At 40.3% G+C, this 27221-nt stretch overlaps 1 protein-coding gene across 1 annotated transcript in view; it reads right to left on the minus strand.

Annotated features, from left to right (window-relative positions):
• Positions 1 to 27221, minus strand: part of CHD1 (chromodomain helicase DNA binding protein 1) — a gene marked incomplete in the record, with an annotated part of 628386 nt that overhangs the window by 43487 nt on the left and 557678 nt on the right. Inside the window, 2 exon segments of the mRNA XM_053701514.1 lie at positions 635 to 839; positions 23074 to 23122. Coding sequence (XP_053557489.1) covers positions 635 to 839; positions 23074 to 23122 — 254 coding nt within the window.

Here is a 27221-nt window from a genome sequence, read left to right on the forward strand (position 1 = left end):
TTAAAGTGAAGGTCAATTTTGACGAATTAGTGCCCAGTTTTTAATAATCCTATTAAAAACAAGGGCATTTTAATTAATCAAAATTGACATTTCAAGAGTTTTCTTCAAAAACTTACCTTTTAATCCCGAAAGCTGCCTCTGCTTACGTCAGAAATTATGAATCCGGTTTCCTCTAATCACAGTGTTCCCCCCAGGGGGATCATGGTCCGAGGGAACGCTGTGATTGGATGAAGCCGGATTTGTCATTTTGGATCCGCAAAGAGGACTTGCAACAGGTAGAGGAAGCGCTGCAGCGGCTCTCAGGATTAAAAGGTATGTTTTTGAAGAAAACGCTTGACTAATTCGTCAAAATTGACCTTCACTTTAAACATAATTTTGCTGTGAATGAGGCTTCTGACGGCCGGGGGAATCAGAGCAGTTTTCAGGATTAAAAGTTAAGTTTTTGAAGAAAACGCATGAAATGTCAATTTTGATGAATTAAAGTGCCCTTTTTTTTTTAAATAGGATTATTAAAAAACGGGCACTTATTCGTCAAAATTGACCTTCACATGAAGGATTTTAATAAAAAATTAAAAAAAAAAAAGCTTAGGTAATGTTCTAAATTCACATGTACACTGTGACAAACTGTGCATACCTTTCTTGTTTGTAGTGGTCCCAATCTCTATGATCTTTACCATTGCTGAAATTAGAATAGGGCCTCTTTCTGGAATCACTCTTATAAGAATCATGCTGTCTGTCTTTGTGATGGTGATCATGATACTGTGATAAATGTCTGTCAGACGAATAGCTATCTCTGCTGCTGTCATCATGGTTTGTATTTTCTTTTAGCCTCTCTACATCTGCACACAAAAATAAAAATAATAATCAAATCATCCACAATTATACAAGCTGGGAGAAACCTATTTAAATACATTCTTTTCTAATGTATTTCAGTAAAAAAAAAATATTCACAAATTTAGGAGTCAGAAAATATGTTCATTATTTGGGTAGGGAAATCATGTAAATGGCTGTAGTTTCCATCATTCTGTTTTGTTCTGGCACTTTTGTGTTGCAGTTTTTTTCTAATAAATAGAACAAGCCATATGACACAAACCACTGCCATTTTTGCTGTTCATTTCACTAATGAATTCCAAATCTTTTCATGTCGACTTCTAAGCATGTTACACATTCTGCTGTGAGTGTTTGTATTTGTAAACACACACGGATTTCACTAACACTTTCAAATGTTATGTAGACCTCAAAATAGGTATATTGCACTTGGATGGACATTTCATTAGATGAATTGTGAAATTTATGATGCCAATGGAATAGAAAATTTTTGTATTGAGTCCATAACCATTTTAAAAAATTTTTGGATTTGGTACACAGTTTTATATGTATTTCTATCTTACTAATTGGTCAATAATACTAACAAGAAGTAAATTATGTAAAGGATTCCTAATCTAATATTGGCTAAAAGAAAACCAATCCAGCCTGTTTGGTTTTTAATTGCCAGATATCTATGAATTTCCATTCACATTAAAAGGGATAATAAACCAAAATTGTTTATTTTTTTATTCGGATAGATAGAGCAGGCAATTTTAAGCAACTTTCTAATTAAAAAGAATTATTTTTTCTTCTTCACGTTTGTTCTCTTGGTATCTTTATTTGAAAAAGCAGGAATGAACGCTTAGGAGCTGACCCATTTTTGGTTCGGCACCCTGGATAGTGCTTGCTGATTGGTGGCTACATTTAGACACCAATCAGCAAGTGCTACCCAAGTGCTGAACCTAAAATGGGCCAGCTTTTAAGCGTTCATTCCTGCTTTTTCAAATAAAGATACCAAGAGTAGACACAGCTACTCCATCTAGAGACACTCGAGAAGGCATGAGATCCAAAGAAAACTCGTGAGCCAACCAAAGTCTCAACATCGGCCAAGAGCCCAGTTAGGAAAGAACACCACAATTTAACCACTGTCCGAACTGAAGAAAAAAAAAAACCTGCTTCAACCTCCCACCCACCGGAGAGCTCACACAAAGGAACTACACCTCAGAAGAGAGGAGAGTAGAACATAGGGAACCCCCAGAAACGAGAGCATCGAGAGACACCTGCTCAAGGAACAGGAATGTCAAGGAAGAAACCGGCAGAAAACAAGGTCACTCCACTGTATCACAGAAGAGTCCCTCAGTGAAAACCCCATCGAGTCAGCGCGCCTAGCAGGCACGGAAATAAAAACCTTGCCCTTGCAACCGGTCCCGTGAAGCCGGAACTGCCACCGACAAGGGACCAAAGGCGGCTGACTCCAGGGAACCACAGCTACCGGCTCCTAGAAAAGCTAGCCCAAAGCAAAAGCCAGAACAAGGACAAAGGCCAAGGAACCCGGAACGCCGAACTCCCAGGTCCGACCTAGGATCTGACATCCAGTAACATCTCATGGCGGGATCCAAAAGGAGGAGCCGAGAACAACTCCTCGACAACCGGAAGATCAGGATAAGTCCCCTATGTCCAAAAAGGTTAAACTAAACCATTATGCAGGAACAGGAATCCCTGGTCCGAGAGACCTCCCAGGGAACATCCGGACAAAGCCAGATAACAAGAGCAAGAGCTCTGCAAGTCACAATCCAAAAGGGAAGAGACCCCGCTCACAGAAGACCAATGCTCTATAAGTAGCAAGGACTCTCAAGGATGTATAAAGACGCTTGATTAGTCAACCAAGCGACATGAACACGAATGTGCTTGACCAGCGCTGCTAATCCCCTACCAGGGATCAAGCGCCACCTCGTAAAACTACCCGAAGAAGGGAAGGCTGAGCACATCACACCGTGGATAGAAACTGTAACCCATCAGGCTACCCTGATGCCGAGCACCTTCAGAGTATATTATTCTGATCTAGCTCTCCAGCTCGTCACGAACCCCGGAATCAAGGGGACAGTGAGGACAAGCTACTCACAGAACACTGCAGGACTCTATACCCCTCAGGATAAACCATAGGGCAGAAATACGTGGTTGTGGGTGCCACTTAAAAAGCAATCCCTAAACCACATGAGAAAGGTCATTAGGACCTATAGATCTCCAGACTACACTGTCAGATGTCCTTAGAGGAACAAAATAACTCCCAAAGTAGGGATGCACCGATACCGATACTAGTATCGGTACCAAGTATTTGCATGAGTACTTGTACTTGTGCAAATGCACCGATACTTAAACCAATACCTCCACTTCCTACCCATATGCTATCTTGTGGCGTTTTTTCAAACTGCATGTTCCCATTTCATTTTAAACTGGAGTGGAGACTAAACTAAAAATTGTTTACTAATGTTCTGCCAATACAAATTGCTGTTATTTGTATTATTGTAGGAGAGATCACTGTACCTCGTTCAGACAAACCCCTGAAGTACTGGGCAGTTAATAAACAGATTTCCAGCTCTGGCTAAAATGGCCCAAAAATATCTTTCTGCACCATGCAGTAGTGTGGAAAGTGAAAGACTGTTCAACTTAGAGTTGAACCTCCATACAAATGTCAGATTGATGTTATATAACAGCCCTACAACCCAATTGCATCACCCCTTTAAATTTAATATTTTATTGTAATATTTTTTATTTATAAACACGTTCAGTGAACTTTTTTATTATTTCATAATGTCTTTTGAATTACAGTCCTTTATAATTATAAAGAAGGAATCTTAAATAATTAGTCTGTATTGTGCTTGGTAAACTGTCACATGACATAAAAAAAAGTATCGGTAATTGGTATCGGCGAGTATTTGAAAACAAGTACCGGTACTTGTACTCAGTCATAAAAAAATGGTATCGGTGCAAACCTATCCCGAAGGTAAACCAGATCTCCGAAGGTGACCCGTCCCTAGGAGAAACAGATAGTCCAGAAGGTAGCAAACCAGAGACCTCCAACGGAACAAGTCCTAAAAGGACAAGTTCCAAAGCCTCCAAAAGGCTAAAACTCACCCTGATGGGCAGACAAAAAAGCGCTAGGGCCTCTATCCTTTGCACCACGTGGAAGGAATACTCCAGCTCCCCAAAACGCAGGAACAAAGGAGAGTGACGCAGCATTTTCGCTGACCGGTCCCCGGAGAGATAGTTATAAAAAAACGATACACTCCCAAGAACCACTCGGACCCGAGAGTCCTGGTAAAAGCTTAACTAGACATTGTGAGAAATCAGCGCCCCTACCAGACCAGTTAGGCCGATAGTCACCACGTGTCTGAAAAGTCCCGTGACAGTAGAACTGAATCCAAGCAGGGCCAGCCGGCAACCACCACCACCAAGCAGACTATTCTACTCAGAGAGAGGCAGAAAATATTTAACAGATTAACATGGAACTAACGTGTTCCTAAGAACTTCAATAGAAACAAAACCACGAGCATTGATCCCAGAAAAAAAAGTTCCCACAGGAACTATTATAAGGAAAACCAAAAATCATCCTACCGGACAAAATTAAACCAACCAGCAACGCGAAGGTTAACGCCCAAAAAATGAGCAGAAAGCCCGCAGGACCCGCCTAACGGAAAACCTGTTCAACAAAACTGGGAAGGATCTCAAAACAAGATGTAGAGGCGATTACACCACCCCCGCATATCTAACAAGGTTGTGTCATTCGAAGAGAAAGCTACCGAGTCCCATAACCCATGAGGTTATGGTCCCCCAGTAACCCGAAAACGTGTCTGAGGAAGACACTAAGGCGAGGCCCGCCTGTAACGAAAAACACAACACTCTGGAAAAGCATATGTCCTCTCAGGGTAGAGACCCAGGATAATCGGGAACAAGCACAATCGCGAACAAAAATCCGGACTCTGCAGTCGAGCCAGCATCAAAAAGATGTAGAAACGAAAATGCGCCACCACCTCCAGGGAGAACAGAGGAGAGAAAGACATAACTTGGGTTACCCGCATGTGTAGTATTAGAAGGGAGCGGTAGGGAACTCGCCTCCCGGAGGACAGGGCCCCCTGAGACGGAAGGCTCAGCAGTCTCTTGAATCCCCGAGCTCGAGAAACAAGGAACTCTAGAACGACCTGAGGAACATAACTGATGGACCTGTGTCCAAGGGTCCGATTCACACTCATCACAGGACGAGGAGTCTGACCCAGAAAGTTGACCTGATTCAACATCAGTATCCTCTATAGTTGAATACTTAAAATGGACTATAAAACCAAAATAAAAACGGCACCAGACACCCCAATGACTGGAGCACTCACCACCTCCTGATAACCAGACCGCAGCAGACTATTACTCAGATGCCACACAGACAGGAATGCAGAAATGGGAGACACGGACGTAAAACGCCCGGTCACCAGGTGAACTGTACAGTCCAAAATAAAAAGCGCACCCCAACCGTAAGGTCGTGTCACCTTGAAAGCCTATATGTTCCAAGCTAGAGCCAGAAAAACATTACATATAAGCAGGTTAAATCATATAAAAACATGATTAAATCCCCCCCCCCCCCCCGGTTTAATAATCCCCCTAAGGAGATATAAACCCTTGATTCCAAGATACTAAAGGAGTCCCATTGAGACCCTGAATTTTACCTAACAAATGCGTTACAGTGCAATCAGAGAAGGTAAATGAAACTATCTTACCGGAATCCACACCATTGAACAGGAACACGGCCCTTCAAGTGTGACGAATAGTAGCAATGCCTCCCCCATGGACTTGAGAGAAGACAGCAGGTAGCGAAGCGAAGTTCGACAACGCCAAGTGCTGAAAGGGAGATGTGAATACGAGTCAGGATGGTGTCGCAGGGGAAGCTCCCACTGTATCACCGGACTCTCACTTTCGCCCAAGCCTTCACACGAGAGACTGAAAGGACTACTTAAAACTCCTGTTCCTTGTTAAAGAGTAGCATCCTCCATAAGAAACAATAATATAGAAAAAAGAAAAGAAAAAGAAAAAACTTCTGACACTTCTCTGCCAACCTCATGGGACAAAAGGCAAAGAAAGACTGTGGGATGAGGGAAGTGGGAGGAGTATTTAAGCCTTTGGCTGGGGTGTCTTTACCTCTTCCTGGTGACCAGGTTCTTATTTTCCAAAAGTAATGAATGCAGCTGTGGACTCTTTCCATTTAAGAAGAAAATGTATAATAGGAGTAAATTAGAAAGTTTCTTAAAATTGCATGCTCTATCCGAATCATGAAAGAAAACATTTGGGTTTAGTATCTCGGTAAGTCCATATTTCTAGCATTATGGAACTTGTTTTATAAGTACATATATTTGTGTATACAGAGTTTAAGATTACATACCATATTACTGGCCTTTTAATTACTATATTGCCTATCCAAAAGGCAAATTCTTCTACTGGCGTTTAAAGGGCCAGTAAATACAGTAAATGTGCATAATCAACAAATGCATGATAAAAAGACAATGTAATCGGTGACTCAAAAAGTGTAAATATAAAAATAATGTGCATATAGTGTTAATGGAAGTAAACTGGAAAGTTGCTTAAAATTGCATACTCTAACCAAAAATTATCCACCTCCCCCAAATCCAAGAAATTAACCATAATATTTTATTACGATAGTATCTAACCCCATTGAGGCTCAATTTAATATACCCAGAAGCGCGTGGTGTTGAATGGATTTTGGAGAATGTGGTGGGTTATTACATATAACGGTATATAGCGCTGCGGAATCTGTTGGCGCTCTACAAATAACCAATAATAATAATAATGGTGACAATGCAAATTCATACAAGCCTTTTAGACGAAAATTAAAATGCATTTCCAGCCAGTCCTTGAAAATAACTTTCAAATGACATCACAGATTGCCTTATTGAACGATCTCCCAAAACTACCATGCAAACTAAAATCATTCCTTCTACAAATAGGACTAAAAGCCGGAAAAAAACAATTTATGTAAGAACTTACCTGATAAATTCATTTCTTTCATATTGGCAAGAGTCCATGAGCTAGTGACGTATGGGATATACAATCCTACCAGGAGGGGCAAAGTTTCCCAAACCTCAAAATGCCTATAAATACACCCCTCACCACACCCACAATTCAGTTTAACGAATAGCCAAAAAGTGGGGTGATAAAGAAAGGAGTAAAAAGCATCAACAAAGGAATTTGGAAATAATTGTGCTTTATACAAATAAATCATAACCACCATAAAAAAGGGTGGGCCTCATGGACTCTTGCCAATATGAAAGAAATTAATTTATCCGGTAAGTTCTTACATAAATTATGTTTTCGTTCATATAATTGGCGAGCGTCCATGAGCTAGTGACGTATGGGATAGCAATACCCAAGATGTGGAACTCCACGCAAGAGTCACTAGAGAGCGAGGGACAAAATAAAAACAGCCACTTCGCTGAAAAAAATAAATCCACAACCCAAATAAGTTTATTCTCAAAAAATAAAAACTTAAATCATAAGCAGAAGAATCAAATTGAAACAGCTGCCTGAAGAAATTTCCTACCAAAAACTGCTTCCGAAGAAGCAAACACATCAAAATTGTAGAATTTAGTAAATGTATGCAAAGAAGACCAAGTTGCTGATTTGCAAATCTGATCAACTGAAGCTTCATTCTTAAAAGCCCAAGAAGTGGAAACTGATCTAGTAGAATGAGCTGTAATTCTCTGAGCCGGGGTTTTACCCGACTCCAAATAAGCTTGAAGAATCAAAAGCTTTAACCACGATGCCAAAGAAACGTCCGAAGCCTTCCGACCTTTCCTGGAACCAGAAAAGATAACAAATAGACTAGAAGTCCATTTAGTGGCTTCAACATATTTCAAAGCTCTCACCACATCCAAAGAATGTAACGCTCTCACCACATCCAAAGAATGTAAAGATCTCTCCAAAGAATTTTTAGGATTAGGACACAAAGAAGGGACAACAATTTCTCTATTAATGTTGTTAGAATTCACAACCTTAGGTAAGAATTTAAATGCCTTATCCTGGAAAAAAAAAAAAAATCAGAAAAGGAGATTCACAAGAGAACGGATAATTTAGAAACTCTTCTAGCAGAAGAGATGGCCAAAAGGAACAACACTTTCCAAGAAAGTAGTTTAATGTCTAAAGAATGCATAGGCTCAAATGGAGGAGCCTGTAAAGCCTTCAAACCAAATTAAGACTCCAAGGAGGAGAGATTGATTTAATGACAGGCTTGATACAAACCAAAGCCTGTACAAAACAATGACTATCAGGAAGTTTAACAATTTTCCTGTGGAATAAAACAGAAAGAGCAGAGATTTGTCCTTTCAAGAAACTTGCAGACATACCTTTATCCAAACCATCCTGAAGAAACTGTAAAATTCTAGGAATTCTAAAAGAATGCCAAGAAAATTTATGAGAACACCATGAAATGTAAGTCTTCCAAACTCAATAATAAATCTTTCTAGAAGCAGATTTACGAACCTGTAACATAGTATTAATTACCGAGTCAGAGAAACCTCTATGACTAAGCACTAAGTGTTCAATTTCCATACCTTCAAATTTAATGATTTGAGATCCTGATAAAAAAAATGGACCTTGAGATAGGTCTGGCCTTAATGGAAGTGGCCGAGGTTGGCAACTGGACAACCGAACAAGATCTGCATACCAAAACCTGTGAGGCCATGCTGGAGCCACCAGCAGCACAAACGATTGCTCCATAATGATTTTGGAGATCACTCTTGGAAGAACTACTAGAGGCGGGAAAATATAAGCCGGCTGATAACACCAAGGAAGTGTCAAGGCATCCACTGCTTCCGCCCGAGGATCCCTGGACAGGTACCTGGGAAGTTTCTAGTTTAGATGAGAAGCCATCAGATCTATTTCTGGAAGCCCCCACATCTGAACAATTTGAGAAAACAAATCTGGGTGGAAAGACCATTCTCCCGGATGTAAAGTCTGACGACTGAGATAATCCGCTTCCCAATTGTCTATACCTGGGATATGAACAGCATTAATTAGACAGGAGCTGGATTCCGCCCAAACAAGTATCCAAGATACTTCTTTCATAGCTTGAAGACTGACTGTCAGTCCCACCCTGATGATTAACATATGCCACAGTTGTGATATTGTCTGTCTGAAAACAAATGAACGGTTCTCTCTTCAACAGAGGCCAAAACTGAAGAGCCCTGAGAATTGCACGGAGTTCCAAAATATTGATTGGTAATCTCGCCTCTTGAGATTTCCAAACTCCTAGTGCTGTCAGAGACCCCCAAACAGCTCCCCAACCTGAAAGACTCGCATCTGTTGTGATCACAGTCCAGGTTGGACGAACGAAAGAAGCCCCTAAAATTATACGATAGTGATCTAACCACAAAGTCAGAGAAAGTCAAACATTGGGATTTAAGGATATTAATTGTGATATCCTTGATAATCACTGCACCATTGGTTCCGCATACAAAGCTGGAGAGATCTCATATGAAAACGACCAAAGGGGATCGCGTCCGATGCTGCAGTCATGAGACCTAAAACTTCCATGCACATAGCTACTGAAGGGAATGACTGAGACTGAAGGTTCCGACAGGCTGCAACCAATTTCAAATGTCTCTTGTCTGTTAGAGACAGAGTCATGGACACTGAATCTATCTGGAAACCTAAAAAGGTTACCATTGTCTGAGGAATCAAGGAACTTTTTGGTAAATTGATCCTCCAACCATGTCTTTGAAGAAACAACACTAGTTGATTCACGTGAGATTCTGCAGAACGTAAAGACTGAGCGAGTACCAAGGTATCGTCCAAATAAGGAAACACTGCAATACCCCGCTCTCTGATTACAGAGAGTAGGGCACCGAGAACCTTTGAAAAGATTCTTGGAGCTGTTGCTAGGCCAAAAGGAAGAGCAACAAATTGGTAATGCTTGTCTAGAAAAGAGAATCTCAGAAACTGATAGTGATCCGGATGAATCAGAATATGAAGATATGCATCCTGTAAGTCTATTGTGGACATATAATGCCCTTGCTGAACATAAGGCAGAATAGTCCTTTTAGTCACCATCTTGAAAGTTGGTACTCTTACATATCGATTCAAAATCTTTAGATCCAAAACTGGTCTGAATGAATTTTCTTTCTTTGGGACAATGAGTCGATTTTAATAAAACCCCAGGTCCTGTTCCTGAAACGGAACTGGCATGATTACCCCTGATAACTCCAGGTCTGAAACACACTTTAGGAAAGCCTGAGCCTTTACTGGGTTCGCTGGAATACGTGAGAGATTAAATCTTCTCGCAGGTGGTCTTACTCTGAATCCTATTCTGTACCCCTGAGAGACAATACTCTGAATCCAATGATTTTGCACCGAATTGATAGAAACATCTTTGAAAAATTTTAATCTGCCCGCTACCAGCTGAGCTGGAATGAGGGCCGCACCTTCATGCGGACTTGGGGGCTTGCTTTGATTTATTCCAATTTGAGGTAGGCTTCCAATTGGAAACAGATTCCTTTGGGGAAGGATTAGATTAATGTTCCTTATTATGTTGAAAAGAACGAAAACTCTAAGAGGCTTTAGATTTAACTTTAGGTTTTTTATCCTGAGGCCAAAAAATTCCCTTCCCCCCAGTGACAGATGTAATTATTGAATCCAACTGAGAACCAAATAATTTATTACCTTGGAAAAATTTGAGCCACAAAGCTCTTCTAGCTAAAATAGCTAAAGACATATATCTAACATCAATTTTTATGATATAAAAAATGGCATCACAAATGAAATTATTAGCATGTTGAATCAACTTAACAATGCTAGACAAATCATGATCCGATACTTGTTGCTAAAGTTTCCAATCAAAAAGTTGAAGCAGCTACAACATCAGCCAAAGAAATTGCAGGCCTAAGAAGATTACCTGAATATAAAATAAGCCTTCCTTAGATAAGATACAAGTTTCCTATCTAAAGGATCTTTAAAAGAAGTACTATCTTCCGTAGGAATAGTAGTACGTTTAGCAAGAGTAGAGATAGCCCCATCAACTTTGGGGATCTTTTCCCAAAACTCCAATCTAACTGCTGGCAAAGGATAACATTTTTAAACCTTGAAGAAGAAATAAAAGAAGTCTCAGGCCTATTTCATTCTTTAGAAATCATATCAGAAATAGCATCAGGAACTGGAAAAACCTCTGGAATAACCACAGGAGGTTTATAAACAGAATTTAAACGTTTACTAGTTTTAAAATCAAGAGGACTAGTTTCCTCCATATCTAATGTAATCAACACTTCTTTTAATAAAGAACGAATATACTCCATTTTAAATAAATAAGAGGATTTGTCAGTGTCAATATCTGAGACAGGATCTTCTGAATCAGATAGATCCTCATCAGAGAAGGATAAATCAGTATATTGCCGGTCATTTGAAATTTCATCAACTCTGAGAAGTTTTAAAAGACCATTTACGTTTATTAGAAGGCGGAATGGCAGACAAAGCCTTCTGAATAGAATCAGAAATAAATTCTTTTAAATTTACAGGTATATCTTGTGCATTAGATGTTGAGGGAACAGCAACAGGTAATGAACTACTACTGATGGATACATTTTCTGCATGTAAAAGTTTATCATGACAACTATTACAAACCACAGCTGGAGGTATAATCTCCACAAGTTTACAACAAATGCACTTAGCTTTGGTAGAACTGTTATCAGGCAGCTGGGATCCAACAGTGAATTCTGAGACAGGATCAGATTGAGACATCAAAAGACACCCATCCACATATAGCAGATAGCCAAACCAGTACTGAAACAGTTATCAGTAGAGGTAATGGAATATGAGAGTATATCGTCGATCTGAAAAGGGAGGTAGGAGATGAATCTCTACGATCGTTAACAGAGAACCTATGAAATAGATCCCTGTGAGTAAAACCATTGCATTCAATAGGTGATACTCCCTTCACATCCCTCTGACATTCACTGTACTCTGAGAGGAATCGGGCTTCAAAAATGCAGAGAAGCACATATCAACTTAGAAATCTTAGCACAAACTTACTTCACCACCTCCATAGGCGGCAAAGTTTGTAAAACTGAATTGTGGGTGTGGTGAGGGGTGTATTTATAGGCATTTTGAGGTTTGGGAAACTTTGCCCCTCCTGGTAGGATTGTATATCCCATACGTCACTAGCTCATGGACTCTTGCCAATTACATGAAAGAAATCATTAATAACCCGCCAATGGAAGACAGCTATATCACCAACATATAATATGTGGAAAGACAGTTTTATAAGGTTAATACTAGAAGGATATGGCTAATTAAGACAAACCAAATTGGCCTTTCTTCTGGAAATTAAATTTATTTGGGAAGAATCACTTAGGATATTAAACGACGATAATAGCTAGAACGCATACAATCATTCACTGGAACGCATCACTACTTTACCAAGCTACTCCTCCCCCACCCCCCAATCTCTTTTTAAAGGGACACTAAACCCAAATTTTTTCTTTCGTGATTCAGATAGAGCATGCAATTTTAAGCAACTTTCTAATTTACTGCTCTGCAAGCACTAGCCCTCCAATCCTCCCTCCACCACCCTCCCAGGTGTTAACCTTAAAGCGAATGTAAAGTCAACAGTATCACTTATCCTCATATTATCAAGGGCAATAAATCAGGAGGACTTTAATTCATTATTTTTGTCTATTTTCATTCAGAATCCAAATATATACTTTTTTACCTAATTTTCGGAGCCGCAATTCCTCCGCCCACCATTTTGTCACTCATTTTCTACTTGATTGACAATTGTTTATTCCAATCCTCTCCCCCACCCGGTGGCGTTCAACCCCTTTTGTAAAACGTCATGTGCTGCTTCTGCGGATTCCGAAGCATAGTGCGTCCACGACACACGCATGTGCTAAACTACCAAATACAAATGTTTGCATTTGGAATCGGGAACGCATGCGCAGATTAACACACCAAGTTCTGCACGCATGCGCAAATTAAGTACTCCGCAGGGACGCGCTTCAGAGGTACGTAATAGAGCGGGTAGGACCGCTCTATACGTCACAGGCTGCAAATCAAGGAAGTGCCAGATGGGAGGAGTTGATCAACAAAACGGAGCTAAGTTTGGTGTAAAAAAATATATTATTAATAATTTAAATTTTATTAAAAAAATATTGTAGTTTGAGTCAGCATGTGTTATGGAGGTATTAGGGACCTTCAATTGTTGGAAAATTTACATTCACTTTAATATATACACACCTCCTAACCGCAATTAAGTGCAGCTGTCACTAATAATCCAGGATAGAAACACTACTTCATTCTCACAGCCTCTGTACTGACACTTAACCACATTCTGTTACTCTTTTCCAATCCTCATTTGCCCACTCACCACACACTTTTTCTTTTTGTTTGTTTACATCACTACTCACTCTCAGTTTCCCTTCTCCTTTTCTTCTGTGTCCATTCCCTCTCCTTTAGATTGTAAGCTTGAGAGCCTCTCTACCTGTAGGCCATTTTGTATTTAAAGTGAACTACTACTGATTGTGTTCAAGGGCAGGGCATTCCTCTCCTTTTGTATAACTCAATTATTGCACCTACAACTAATGTACCCCAATACTGTACTTGTTTGTTTGTGTATGTAATGCATCCTTGTAATGTTTAATTATTACTTGTATATCGCTGCGTAATCTGCTGGCGTTTTATAAATACCTGATAATAATAATTTGAAAGAGAAGGCATCTAAGTTTTTTGGTTCAGTACTCTGGACAGCACTTTTTATTGGTGGATGAATTTATCCACCAATCAGCAACAACCCAGGTTGTTCAACAAAAATGGTCCGGCATCTAAACTTACATTCTTGCATTTCAAATAAAGATACCAAGAGAATGAAGAAAATTTTATAATAGGAGTAAATTAGAAAGTTGCTTAAAATGTCATGCTCTATCTGAATCACAAAAGAAAAAAACTGGGTTCAGTGTCCCTTTAATTTCCTCTTTTCCACTCTATTTATAATGTATACTCTCAAATGGTACTCTATAGTCACAATCTGTAGTACACTGTATGCATTGAGAACAATACCCTTTCTTAAAGGGACAGTCAACACCAGAATTTTTGTTTAAAAAGATAATCGCTTTATTACCCATTCTCCAGCTTTGCATAACCAACACTGTTATAGAAATACACTTTTTACCTCTGTGATTACCTTGTATATAAGCCTCTGCAGACTGCCCCCTTATTTCAGTTCTTTTGACAGACTTGCATTTTAACCAATCAGTGCTCACTCCAGGGTAACTTGACGTGCATGAGCTTAATGTTATCTATATGAAACTCATGAACTAATGCCCTCTAGTGGTCAAAATGCATTCAGATTAGAGGCAGTCTTCGAGGTCTAAGAAATTAGCATATGAACCTCCTAGGGTTAGCTTTCAACCAAGAGAACAAAGCAAAATTGGTGATACAAGTAAATTGGAAAGTTGTTTAAAATTAAATTTCCTATTTAAACCATGACAGTTTTTTTGGACTTGACTGTCCCTTTAAGTAAATATGCCTCCATTTGTCAAGGGTAGCACTGATGTAATGAGATTATGTAGACACAACCCTTTTACTTTTTTAACATCAACCAGACTGGGATCTATTCATCGTTAGAGGATAATCACTACAAGGACTAAATGCATCTAAACCTTTAACTGTATACTTGACAGTGAGTCACAAGAGATCAATAATAAGCATGACTAAGTTATACATACACATAATATCCAAATAAAAGCTACATAGAATCCTAAAGTGTGTGTGATAGACATAACTGTCTGAAGGAAGAGGGATAGCGAGACAACCAGAGAAAGGAGGTTAATGGAAACTGTACACCCAAATTGAGGGACAGAAAAACAAAAATTTATGCTTACCTGATAAATTGCTTTCTTTCCGGATATGTAGAGTCCACGTTATCAATTACTAGTGGGAATATAACTCCTGGCCAGCAGGAGGAGGCAAAGAGCACCACAGCAAAGCTGTTTAATATCACTCCCCTTCCTACAATCCCAAGTCAATCGAGCAAAGGGAAATGGAAAAAAGGAATAACACAAAGGTGTAGAGGTGCCTGAGGTTTAGTAAAAAAAAAATAACTGTCTTTAGGGTGGGGTTGTGGACTCTTCATATCCGGAAAGAAATAAGCATAAATTTTGTTTTCTTTCCAAAGATATGGAGAATCCACGACGTCATCAATTACTAGTGGGAACCAATACCCAAGCTAGAGGACACAGATGACTAGGGAGGCATATAACAAGACAGGCAGACCTAAACAGAAGGCACCACTGCTTGAAGAACCTCCCAAAAGAAACCTCAGCCGAGGCAAAAGTATACAATTTGTAAAATTTGGACACCAAGTTGCAGCCTTGCAAATCTGTTACACAAAAGCTTCATTTTTGAAGACCCAAGAAAAGGAAACAGCCCTTTGTAGAATGAGCTGTAATTCTCTCAGGAGGCTGCTGCCCAGCAGTCTCATAAGCAAAACGAATTATACTTCTCAACCAGAGAGAAAGAGAAGTAACAGAAGTTTTCTGACCTTTACGCTTTCCAGAAAAACAAACAGGGCAGAAGACTGGCGAAAATCCTTAGTCGCCTGTAGATACAATTTTAAAGCACACACAACATCCAATATGTGCAAGAAACGTTCCTTATAAGAAGGATTAGGACATAGAGAAGGAACAACAATTTCCTAATTAATATTTCTATCCGAAACCTAACTTAGTACGAAGAACCGCCTTATCAGCATACAAGATAAGGCGAATCACACTGCAAAGCTGAGAGTTCCAAGACTCCAAGGAGGAGCAACAGACTTAAACACAGGCCTGATTCTTACCAGGACCTGACAAAACGATTGAACATCTAACACATCCGCCAGACGCTTGTGCAACAAAATAGATAATGCAGAAATCTGACCCTTCAGAGTACTGACTAACAATCCCTTCTCCAGACCTTCCTGGAGAAAAGAAAATCCTAGGAATCCTGACCCTACTCCAAGAGTAGCCCTTGGATTCACACCAATAAAGGTATTTACGCCATAATTTATGGTAAATATTTCTATTAACAGGCTAGCGAGAATGAATCATGGTCTCAATGACCGACTCAAAAAAAACAAAACACGCTTACACAGAACTAAGCGTTCAATCTCCAAGCAGTCAGCTTCAGAGAAACGAGATCTATCTATCAGGGCGGCTTGCGGATCTCTTGACCTTGAACCGTACCTTGGAAGCTTGGCGTTCTGCCAAGACACCATTAGATCCAACTCCGGCAACCCCCATTTCAGGGTTAACATGGAGAACACCTCCGGATGGAGAGCCCACTCCTCGGGATGAAAAGTCTATCTGCTCAGAAAGTCTGCTTCCCAGTTGTCCACACCTGGAATGTGGATAGCAAATAGACAGCAACCGTGAGCTTCCTCCCACTGAACAATCCGAGCTTCATGACTAAGGGACTCCCTGGTGGTTGATATTGTCCAACTGGAACCTGATAAACCAGGCTAAGGACAACTGAGGCCAAGACATCAGAGCATTTCTAAATCTCTCTCAACTCCAAAATGTTTATGGGGAGAGCAGACTCCGAGTCCATAGTCCTTGCGCCTTAACCCCTTAACGACCGAGGACGTGCAGGGTACGTCCTCAAAAAAAAGGCAGTTAATGCCTGAGGACGTACCCTGCATGTCCTCGGTGTGGAAAGCAGCTGGAAGCGATCCCGCTCGCTTCCAGCTGCTTTCCGGTTATTGCAGTGATGCCTCGATATGGAGGCATCCTGCAATAACCTTTTTAAGCCATCCGGTGCAGAGAGAGCCACTCTATGGCCCTCTCTGCACCGGAGATCGGTGGCTCACTGCGTTGGTGGGTGGGAGCCGGACTGGGAGGCGGCCATCGATGGCCCTGCTGATGTGGAGGGGGGGCGGGATCGTGGACGGGGATGGCCGGGGGCGCGCACGGACGCGCGCGCGTGCACGGGAGGGCGGGCGGGAACCGCTATGCTACAGAAAATCAAATAATAAATTTTTTTAAAAATGGCTAAAAAGTTAAAAAAAAAAAAAAATGATCAGCAAGGTGGTGGGGGTTTGTCTGTGTGTGTGTGGGGGGGGAAGCTACACTACAGAAAAAAAAAAAACAAAAAAAAAAGCACTTGTTTTGCAAACTGGGTACTTGCAGACAGCTGCCAGTACCCAAGATGGCCCACAATGAGGCAGAGGGAAGGGTTAGAGAGCGGTTTTGGGGGGATCCTACACAGTAGCATATGTAAATATGCTTAATTTTTTTTTATTAAAAAAAAACCTTTTATTTTAGTACTGGCAGACTTTCTGCCAGTACTTAAGATGGCGGGGACAATTGTGGGGTGGGGGAGGGAAGGGAGCTGTTTGGGAGGGATCAGGGGGTGGGATGTGTCAGGTGGGAGGCTGATCTCTACACTAAAGCTAAAATTAACCCTGCAAGCTCCCTACAAACTCCCTAATTAACCCCTTCACTGCTAGCCATAATACACGTGTGAGGCGCAGCAGGATTTAGCGGCCTTCTAATTACCAGAAAGCAATGCCAAAGTCATATATATCTGCTATTTCTGAACAAAGGGGATCCCAGACAAGTATTTACAACCATTTGTGCCATAATTGCACAAGCGGTTTGTAAATTATTTCAGTGAGAAACCTAAAATTGTGAAAAATGTAACTTTTTTTTTCAATTTGATTGCATTTGGCGGTGAAATAATGGCATGAAATATACCAAAATGTGCCTAGATCAATACTTGGGGTTGTCTACTAAACTACACTAAAGCTAAAATTAACCCTACAAGCTCCCTAAAAGCTCCCTAATTAACCCCTTAACTGCTGGGCATAATACACTTGTGGTGCGCAGTGGCATTTAGTGGCCTTCTAATTACCAAAAAGCAACGCCAAAGCCATATATGTCTGCTATTTCTGAACAAAGGGGATCCCAGAGAAGAATTTACAACCATTTATGCCATAATTGCACAAGTTGTTTGTAAATAATTTCAGTGAGAAACCGAAAGTTTGTGAAAAAAATTGTGAAAAAGTGAACGATTTTTTGTATTTGATCGCATTTGGCGGTGAAATGGTGGTATGAAATATACCAAAATTGGCCTAGATCAATACTTTGGGATGTCTACTAAAAAAAAAATATATACATGTCAAGGGATATTCAGGGATTGCTGAAAGATATCAGTGTTCTAATCTAACTAGCGCTAATTTTGGAAAAAAGTGGTTTGGAAATAGCAAAGTGCTACTTGTATTTATGGCCCTATAACTTGCAAAAAAAGCAAAGAACATGTAAACATTGGGTATTTCTAAATTCAGGACAAAATTTAGAAACTATTTAGCATGGTTGTTTTTTGGTGGTTGTAGATATGTAACAGATTTTGGTGGTCAAAGTTAGAAAAAGTGTGTTTTTTTCCATTTTTCCTCATATTCTATAATTTTTTTTATAGTAAATTATAAGATATGATGAAAATAATGGTATCTTTAGAAAGTCCATTTAGTGGCGAGAAAAAAGGTATATAATATGTGTGGGTACAGTAAATGAGTAAGAGGAAAATTACATCTAAACACAAACACTGCAGAAATGTAAAAATAGCCTTGGTCCCAAACGGACAGAAAATGGAAAAGTGATGTGGTCATTAAGGGGTTAAACGAGTCCCAGACTGCTCCCCAGCCCAGCAGGCTGGCGTCCATGGTCACAATCACCCAGGAAGGTCTCCGGAAGCAGGTTCCCCGAGACAGATGTACCTGAGAAAGCCACCACTGAAGAGAGTCTTGTCGACTGATCTAGATCTATCCTCTGAGACAAATCCAAATGGTCCCCCCGTGCCATTGTATTACACTCGAAATGTAAGGGATGTCACAGCAAATCCAACGCTATAAACCAGATCAACACGCCCTAGTGGTTGCGCAATATATGTTTACTATTGTGAATAATAATAACCAGACGTTGGGTACAATACTTCTACATTATATAACATTCAAATAGGGGCTAGATATACATTCTCTGCTTATGGTCACAGTGAATCAGTGGACACAGTTATCTGACTCAATCCATGAGTGTTTTACAAGTTGCAAACAAACATCAACTCACATATCTGACTTAAAGCTATATTCATTGAATAAATTGATGTTATAGTTACTGTCACTCCTGACTCACATGGTCTCACATAATTGATAAGTAACCCACGCTCCATCTCCTCCCCCTTACCACTAGATCTATAAAAAGTAATCCTTTTTTATTCTGTTTTTGAGAACGCCTTGTGCCTTCCCATACCTGTAAGTGAAGCATATGCGTGTATTGAACAGGCAAAATGTGTCTAGTTTTTGTCTTAGATTTTATGAGTGACATCTCTATGTCATGTTAAGCACACCCTATTATCCTACTGTATTTAAGTTATACCCTTATTGTTTAGATGCAAGCAGTATACATATATACAGTGTTATTTTTGTAATAGAATGAGTACTATTTTCCAACCATTTTGGAACACTGTTTTCCAATTCATATTGATATAAGGAAGACTGATTACACATATATGGGACTTGCGCTACCTGCACTAATTCACGTTGCTAAATAAAATTGACACAGTAATAGGGTGGTACTTAATTTTAATAATTTTTCTTTTTCTTTTTAATATTTTATATTAATAAAAGTTATGTTTTAATTTATGTCTCTCATGCCCATCCTCTATTTGATTCCCTAAGACTCTCACTCCAGTGTGCCCCAAGATACCTTCTGTCCTCTTCTTTTTTGTATAACAATTTACCTTTGGTATCAAGGCACTGCCTATTGTTACACAAAGGCTTGTCTCAATAGGAAATTTGTGAGAGCCTTTATTTTTGTTCCCCCTTCTAACTCCCCTTAGGGGAGTTACTTCCTATTAACCCTGAGAAACTTGTTTAGACACTTTAGGGGCTAGATTTATTAAAGCTGTGGCGGGGTGAAATTACCCGCAGGTATTCGCCATTGCACACGAGCTCAATTTTGCGCTTGCGTGCAATCCCGCCCCCTGCCCGCGCACAGCCAATCACGCGCGGGCAGGAGCTGTCAATCTCCTCAGTCTGACTAGACCGAGGAGATTGAATTTCGCCACATTAGAGGTGGCGAAGAGGTTAGGGAAGCGGTGACCGCTGCTTGATAAATGACGGCGAGCAAGTTCTTGTGAGAACTTGCAGCCGTAGGGCTTTAATAAATCTAGCCCTAAGTCTAGAATAGAATGAAAACTTCCCTCTTTTTTGGGAACCACAAACATATTGAATAGAATCCTAGACCCTGTTCCCTTACAGGAACTGGAATGTTCACTCCTAGGAAAGAAAAGCCCAGGACGCAATTTAAGAATGCCTCTCTTTTTATCTTGTCTGCAGATAATCTTGAGAGGTGGAACCTGCCCCTGGGAGGAAAAGTCTTGAATTCTATTTTGTACTATGTCCACAGCCCAGGGATCTGTGACATCTCGTATCCAAACTTGATATAACAGAGAAAGTCTGCCCTCCGCTTGATCCGATCCCAGATCGGGGCCAAACCCTTCATGCTGATTCAGACTCAGCTGCGGGTTTCTTAGATTGCTTCCCTTAGTTCAAAGACTGATTGGGTTTCCAAGAAGACTTGGATTGTTCCTGCTTGGAAAAGACTTTCCTTTGAAGTTACGAAAGGAACGAAAATTACTCTGACGTCCTTTAGGTCTATTCTTCTTGTCTAGTGGTAAGAGACACATTTTTCCACCCGTAATATCAAAAATTATTTCTGCCAGACCAGGTCCAAACAAGGTCTTACCCTTGTAAGGAAGCGCCAGAAGCTTGGAATTGGAAGTAACCTCCGCTGACCAAGATTTTAGCCACAACGCCTTGTGGGCTAGCACAGCAAAGCCAGATATCTTTGCTCCCAGTTTACTAACTTGCATGGTAGCATCAGAAATAAAGGAATTGGCTAGCTTGAGAGCCTTAATCCTGTCTTGGATCTCCTCCAAAGGAGTCTCTACCTGAAGTGAATCAGACAAGGCGTTGTACCAAAAAGATGCCGCACTTGACACAGAGGCAGTACACACTGAAGGTTGCCATTGAAAACCTTGATAAAATACATCTTCAAATAAGCCTCCAGCTTTTTGTCCATTAGATCCTTAAAATAGCAGCTATCCTCTATAGGAATAGTAGTTCTCTAAGCCAGAGTAGAAATATCCCTTTCTATTTTAGGCACCGTGCCCCAAGAATCTTTAATGAAGTCAGCGACAGTAAACATCTATTTAAAGACAGGAGACGGGGAAAAAGGTATCCCTGACTTCTCCCATTCTTGTGCAATAAACTCCGTAGCATGGTCTGGAACAAGAAACTTACACAGAGGAAGGAACATCATAGTATTTATTAAGTTTACTAGATTTCATAGGGTTGACAACGACAGGAGTATCAGAGTCGTCCAAAGTAGTCAAAACCTCCTTTAACAATACACAAAGATGTTTAAGCTTAAATCTGAAGGTTAATACTTCAGCATCAGATGAAGGAATTATACTGTCCGAATCTGAGATTTCACCCTTAGATGCTACTGGCGTATCCTCCTCAGACTTATGAGGAAGGGCAACCTGAGAAGCAGAGGTTGGAACAGAAACCTTACTATCTGAATCTCTAATTTTCCTCTTGCGTTTTCCCTTTAGCATAGGGAAGGCAGACAATGCCCCAGATACCGCCAAAGATACCTGAGCAGCAACTTCTGCAGGCAAATAAATTCCTCCAGGAGGATGAGAGGAACTGCAGGGCACTGTATGTGACGCCAGAGAGACTTGGGACACTAGAGGAGAAAGCTGTGGCACGGCCTGAACAGCATCATCCTGAGAGACATCAGAAATAAAAATGTTTTAAAGTTCTTTCTAGATATGAGGAACAAAATTGCATGAGCAAAACAATATGGGCCTCACTGTGACCTTAATTGTAACCAGTACTGTCCCTTTAAATATTTTCAGAATAAGTCCTTTTTTTAAGTACTGAAACTTTACCAGTACTGCGTCTCTTTAAAATATTTACAGAGCAGTATAACGGTCAGAAAACGTACCCCCAAAGAAAACTCTACCCCTCAGCTGGCTGAGATACTCCTACCTGCCCTCCGGATAACAATGGGGGAACATTAGGAAAAGATAGGTGACAGGCTTTTACAACACACACAACGAACCGGCACAGCTCCGTCTATGAGCAGAAGACAAGAGAGGAAGTCACATGGTCTGCCTGAGAAGGGAAACTGCGCAACAAAGTGCGCGCTTCCAGAGCGGTTTCCTGAAACGCACACAGAGCTATGCAGACGTATCACAAAGCAATAAACACACTGCAGGAACAGCTAACAGAAAAATCAAAAGCCAATTTTCCTCTAGCGTTCTTCTAGAGCCGTTGGGATACTAAGAGTTAAAACGAAGCCACCAACCACCCATAAATCATACAGGTGCCATTTTAAACAAATAAAAATTAGCCCCACAAAACTAGTTAACCCCTTTATGACCAATAAAGAGGAAGCAGTCTCACAAATAATTTTAAGTGCCTGCACACTGCCATAAGTAACATCTTTACAAAGGATATATTATGTCCCAATAAATGTTTTTACAGAAAAACCCTTTAAAGTGCCAGTCTCCAGTACTAAGAAGATAAAAGGCACTTACTAGCTGTCTGACAGGAAGACAGCTCACAAGGCGTGAAAGGACACATACGCCTTACAGAGACCTGAAGAAAAAAGAAAGAACAGAGTAAACCACTGGCTTTCTATACCATGGGCAGCAAATATACGAAGCAAGGCCCACCTCACAAGTTCCTAACTGCTTTAAAAAAGCCTCCACTACTCGATTGCAGATTGACGTGGACTACAGCTATACCCAAAAAACTTGCTTGTAGCGAAATGAAATCAATTTTTTTCAGACACCAAAACTTCACCTCCTCCATTGACGAAGGCAAAGGGAATGACTGGGGATTGTGGGAAGGGGTGTGATATTTAACAGCTTTGCTGTGGTGCTTCTTTGCCTCCTCCTGCTGGCCAGGAGAGATATTCCCACTAGTAATTGATGATATTGTGGACTCTCCATATCTTAGGAAAGAAAAAAAAAGTTATTGCCAGGATGGGGAGGAGTCATACTCAACCTTCTGGTTTTGGAGTTTGGTGGAACCCTATTTAATGCAACTGTCTTTGTTAGTGGGTGAGCCAAGATATAAGAGGGAGGGAAAAATACACACAGCAGTACATAACTTACACATACCTGGATGTCGAACTGTGCTTGTACTGTTGGTAACATTCTGATCATGGTGCTGCAGAAAAAACACAGTTTATATACAATGAAATATAAATACAATAACCCCATTTTGTTACAGAACTAGAACTACTTAAAGGGACAGTAAACATCTTAATTACAAGAAATTTCTGTTGTGTTTCAATAGAAAAGCTTATCAGCCAAGTAATTTAAAAATGTTTTAAAAACCAACTGACATCCTTTATACTGAAATTATTTTTAACCTAACTCCACCCACCAATTGCCTTTTTTGTAAGAGCCAATCTGGGCTTTAGTTTGCAGACATGGCTAGCCACAGTAATACAGTTTGTATAAAGTACTCTGTTTTGCAGTTGTTATCAGTTAAAGCCAATTATTGAAAGATATACAGTTGGGTTAGCCTTGAGAAGTCAGCTGGGTGCATTTCATGTTCTGAGAAGTAGAAAACAACTTATGTAAGAACTTACCTGATAAATTAATTTCTTTCATATTGGCAAGAGTCCATGAGCTAGTGACGTATGGGATATACAATCCTACCAGGAGGGGCTAAGTTTCCCAAACCTCAAAATGCCTATAAATACACCCCTCACCACACCCATAATTCAGTTTAACAAATAGCCAAGCAGTGGGGTGATAAAGAAAGGAGTAAAAAGCATCAACAAAGGAATTTGGAAATAATTGTGCTTTATACAAAAAAATCATAACCACCATAGAAAGGGTGGGCCTCATGGGCTCTTGCCAATATGAAAGAAATTAATTTATCAGGTAAGTTCTTACATAAATTATGCTTTCTTTCATGTAATTGGCAAGAGTCCATGAGCTAGTGACGTATGGGATAGCAATACCCAAGATGTGGAACTCCACGCAAGAGTCACTAGAGAGGGAGGGATAAAATAAAAACAGCCATTTTCTGCTGAAGACAATTAATCCACAACCCAAAATATAAGTTTATTCTCATAAATGAAAGGAAAAAACTTAAAACATAAGCAGAAGAATCAAACTGAAACAGATGCCTGAAGAACTTTTCTTCCAAAAACTGCTTCTGAAGAAGCAAATACATCAAAACAGTAGAATTTAGTAAATGTATGCAAAGAAGACCAAGTTGCTGCTTTGCAAATCTGATCAACTGAATCTTCATTCCTAAAAGCACACGAAGTGGAGACTGATTTAGCAGAATGAGCTGTAATTCTGAGGCGGGGCTTGACCCGACTCCAAATAAGCTTGATGAATCAAAAGCTTTAACCACGATGCCAAGGAAACGGCAGAAGCCTTCTGACCTTTCCTAGGACTCAAAAAGATAACGAATAGACTAGAAGACTTCCTGAAATCTTTAGTAGCTTTTCACATAATATTTCAGAGCTCTCACCACATCCAAAGAATGTAAAGCTCTCTACAAAGAATTCTTAGGATTAGGACACACGGAAGGGACAACAATTTCTCTATAAATGTTGTTAGAATTCACAACCTTAGGTAAGAATTTAAATGAAGTCCGCAAACTGCCTTAGCCTGATGAAAAATCAGAAAAGGAGATTCACAAGAGAGCTGATAATTCAGAAACTCTTCAAGCAGAATAGATGGCCAAAAGAAACAACACTTTCCAAGAAAGTAGTTTAATGTCCAAAGAATGGATAGGCTCAAATGGAGGAGCCTGTAAAGCCTTCAAAACCAAATTAAGACTCCAAGGAGGAGAGATTGATTTAATGACAGGCTTGATACGAACCAAAGCCTGAACAAAACAGTGAATATCAGGAAGCTTAGCAATCTTTCTGTGAAATAAAACGGAAAGAGCAGAGATGTGTCCCTTCAAGGAACTTGCAGACAAAACCCTATCCAAACCATCCTGAAGAAACTGTAAAATTCTAGGAATTCTAAAAGAATGCCAGGAGAATTTATGAGAACACCATGAAATGTAAGTCTTCCAAACTCTAAAATAAATCTTTCTAGAAACAGATTTACGAGCCTGCAACATATTATTAATCACAGAATCAAAGAAACCTCTATGACTAAGCACTAAGCATTCAATTTCCATACCTTCAAATTTAATGATTTGAGATCCTGATGGAAAAACGGACCTTGAGACAGAAGGTCCGGCCTTAATGGAAGTGGCCAAGGTTGGCAACTGGACATCTGAACAAGATCCGCATACCAAAACCTGTGAGGCCATGCTGGAGCCACCAGCAGCACAAACGAATGCTACATGATGATTTTGGAGATCACTCTTGGAAGAAGAACTAAAGGCGGGAAAATATAAGCAGGTTGATAATACCAAGGAAGTGTCAACGCATCCACTGCTTCCACCTGAGGATCCCTGGCCCTGGACAGGTACCTAGGAAGTTTCTAGTTTAGATGAGAAGCCATCAGATCTATTTCTGGAAGACCCCACATCTGAACAACCTGAGAAAACACATCTGGATGGAAGGACCACTCCCTCTGATGTAAAGTCTGACGGCTGAGATAATCCGCTTCCCAATTGTCTATACCTAGGATATGAACCGCAGAAATTAGACAGGAGCTGGATTCTGCCCAAGCAAGTATCCGGGATACTTCTTTCATAGCTTGGGGACTGTGAGTTCCACCCTGATGATTGACATATGCCACAGTTATGATATTGTCTGTCTGAAAATAAATGAACGGTTCTCTCTTCAACAGAGGCCAAATCTGAAGAGCCCTGAAAATCGCACTGAGTCCCAAAATATTGATTGGTAATCTCGCCTCTTGAGAATTCCAAACCCTTTGTGCTGTCAGAGATCCCCAAACAGCTCCCCAATCTGAAAGACTCGCATCTGTTGTGATCACAGTCCAGGTTGGATGAACAAAAGAGGCTCCTAGAACTATACAATGGTGATCTAACCACCAAGTCAGAGATAGTCGAACATTGGGATTTAAGGATATTAATTGCGATATCCTTGTATAATCCCTGCACCATTGGTTCCGCATACAAAGCTGGCGAGGTCTCATATGAAAACGAGCAAAGGGGATCGCGTCTGATGCTGCAGTCATGAGACCTAAAACTTCCATGCACATAGTTACAGAAGGGAATGACAGACTGAAGATTCCGACAGGCTGCAACCAATTTTAAACGTTAGAGACAGAGTCATGGACACTGAATCTATCTGGAAACCTAAAAAGGTGACCCTTGTCTGAGGAATCAAAGAACTTTTTGGTAAATTGATCCTCCAACCATGTTTTCGAAGAAACAACTAGTTGATTCATGTGAGATTCTGCAGAACGTAAAGATTCCGTTAGTACCAAGATATCGTCCAAATAAGGAAACACCGCAGTACCACGCTCTCTGATTACAGAGAGTAGGGCACCGAGAACCTTTGAAAATTTTCTTGGAGCTTTTGCTAGGCAAAAAGGAAGAGTGAAATTGTTAATGCTTGTCTAAAAAAAAGAATCTCAGAAACTGATAATGATCTGGATGAATCGGAATATGAAGATATGCATCCTGTAAGTCTATTGTGGACATATAATGCCCTTGCTGAACAAAAAAGTACCTATATAGTCACCATTTTGAAAGTTGGTATTCTTACATAACGATTCAAAATTTTCAGATCCAGAACTGGTCTGAATTAATTTTCTTTCTTTGGGATAATGAATAGATTTGAATAAAACCCCAGACCCTGTTCCTGAAACGGAACCGGCATGATTACCCCTGAAATCTCCAGATCTGAAACAAACTTCAGGAAAGCCTGAGCCTTTACTAGATTTGCTGGAATGCATGAGAGAAAATATCTTCTCACAGGAGGTCTTACTCTGAATCCTATTCGGTACCCCTGAGAGACAATACTCAGAATCCATTGATTTTGGACTGAATTTGTCCAAACATCCTTGAAAAATCTTAATCTGCCCACTACCAGTTGACCTGGAATGAGGGCCGCACCTTCATGCGGACTTGGGGGATGGCTTTGGTTTCTTAAATGGCTTGGATTTATTCCAATTTGAAGAAGGTTTCCAATTGGAAATAGATTCCTTGGGGGAAGGATTAGGTTTCTGTTCCTCATATTTGTCGAAAGGAACGAAAATGGTTAGAAGCTTTAGATTTACCCTTAGGTCTTTTATCCTGAGGCAAGAAAACTCCCTTCCCCCCAGTGACAGTTGAAATAATCGAATCCAACTGAGAACCAAATAACTTATTA

This window comes from Bombina bombina, chromosome 2, assembly GCF_027579735.1.
Source record: "Bombina bombina isolate aBomBom1 chromosome 2, aBomBom1.pri, whole genome shotgun sequence".
Classification (NCBI taxonomy): Eukaryota; Metazoa; Chordata; class Amphibia; order Anura; family Bombinatoridae; genus Bombina; species Bombina bombina.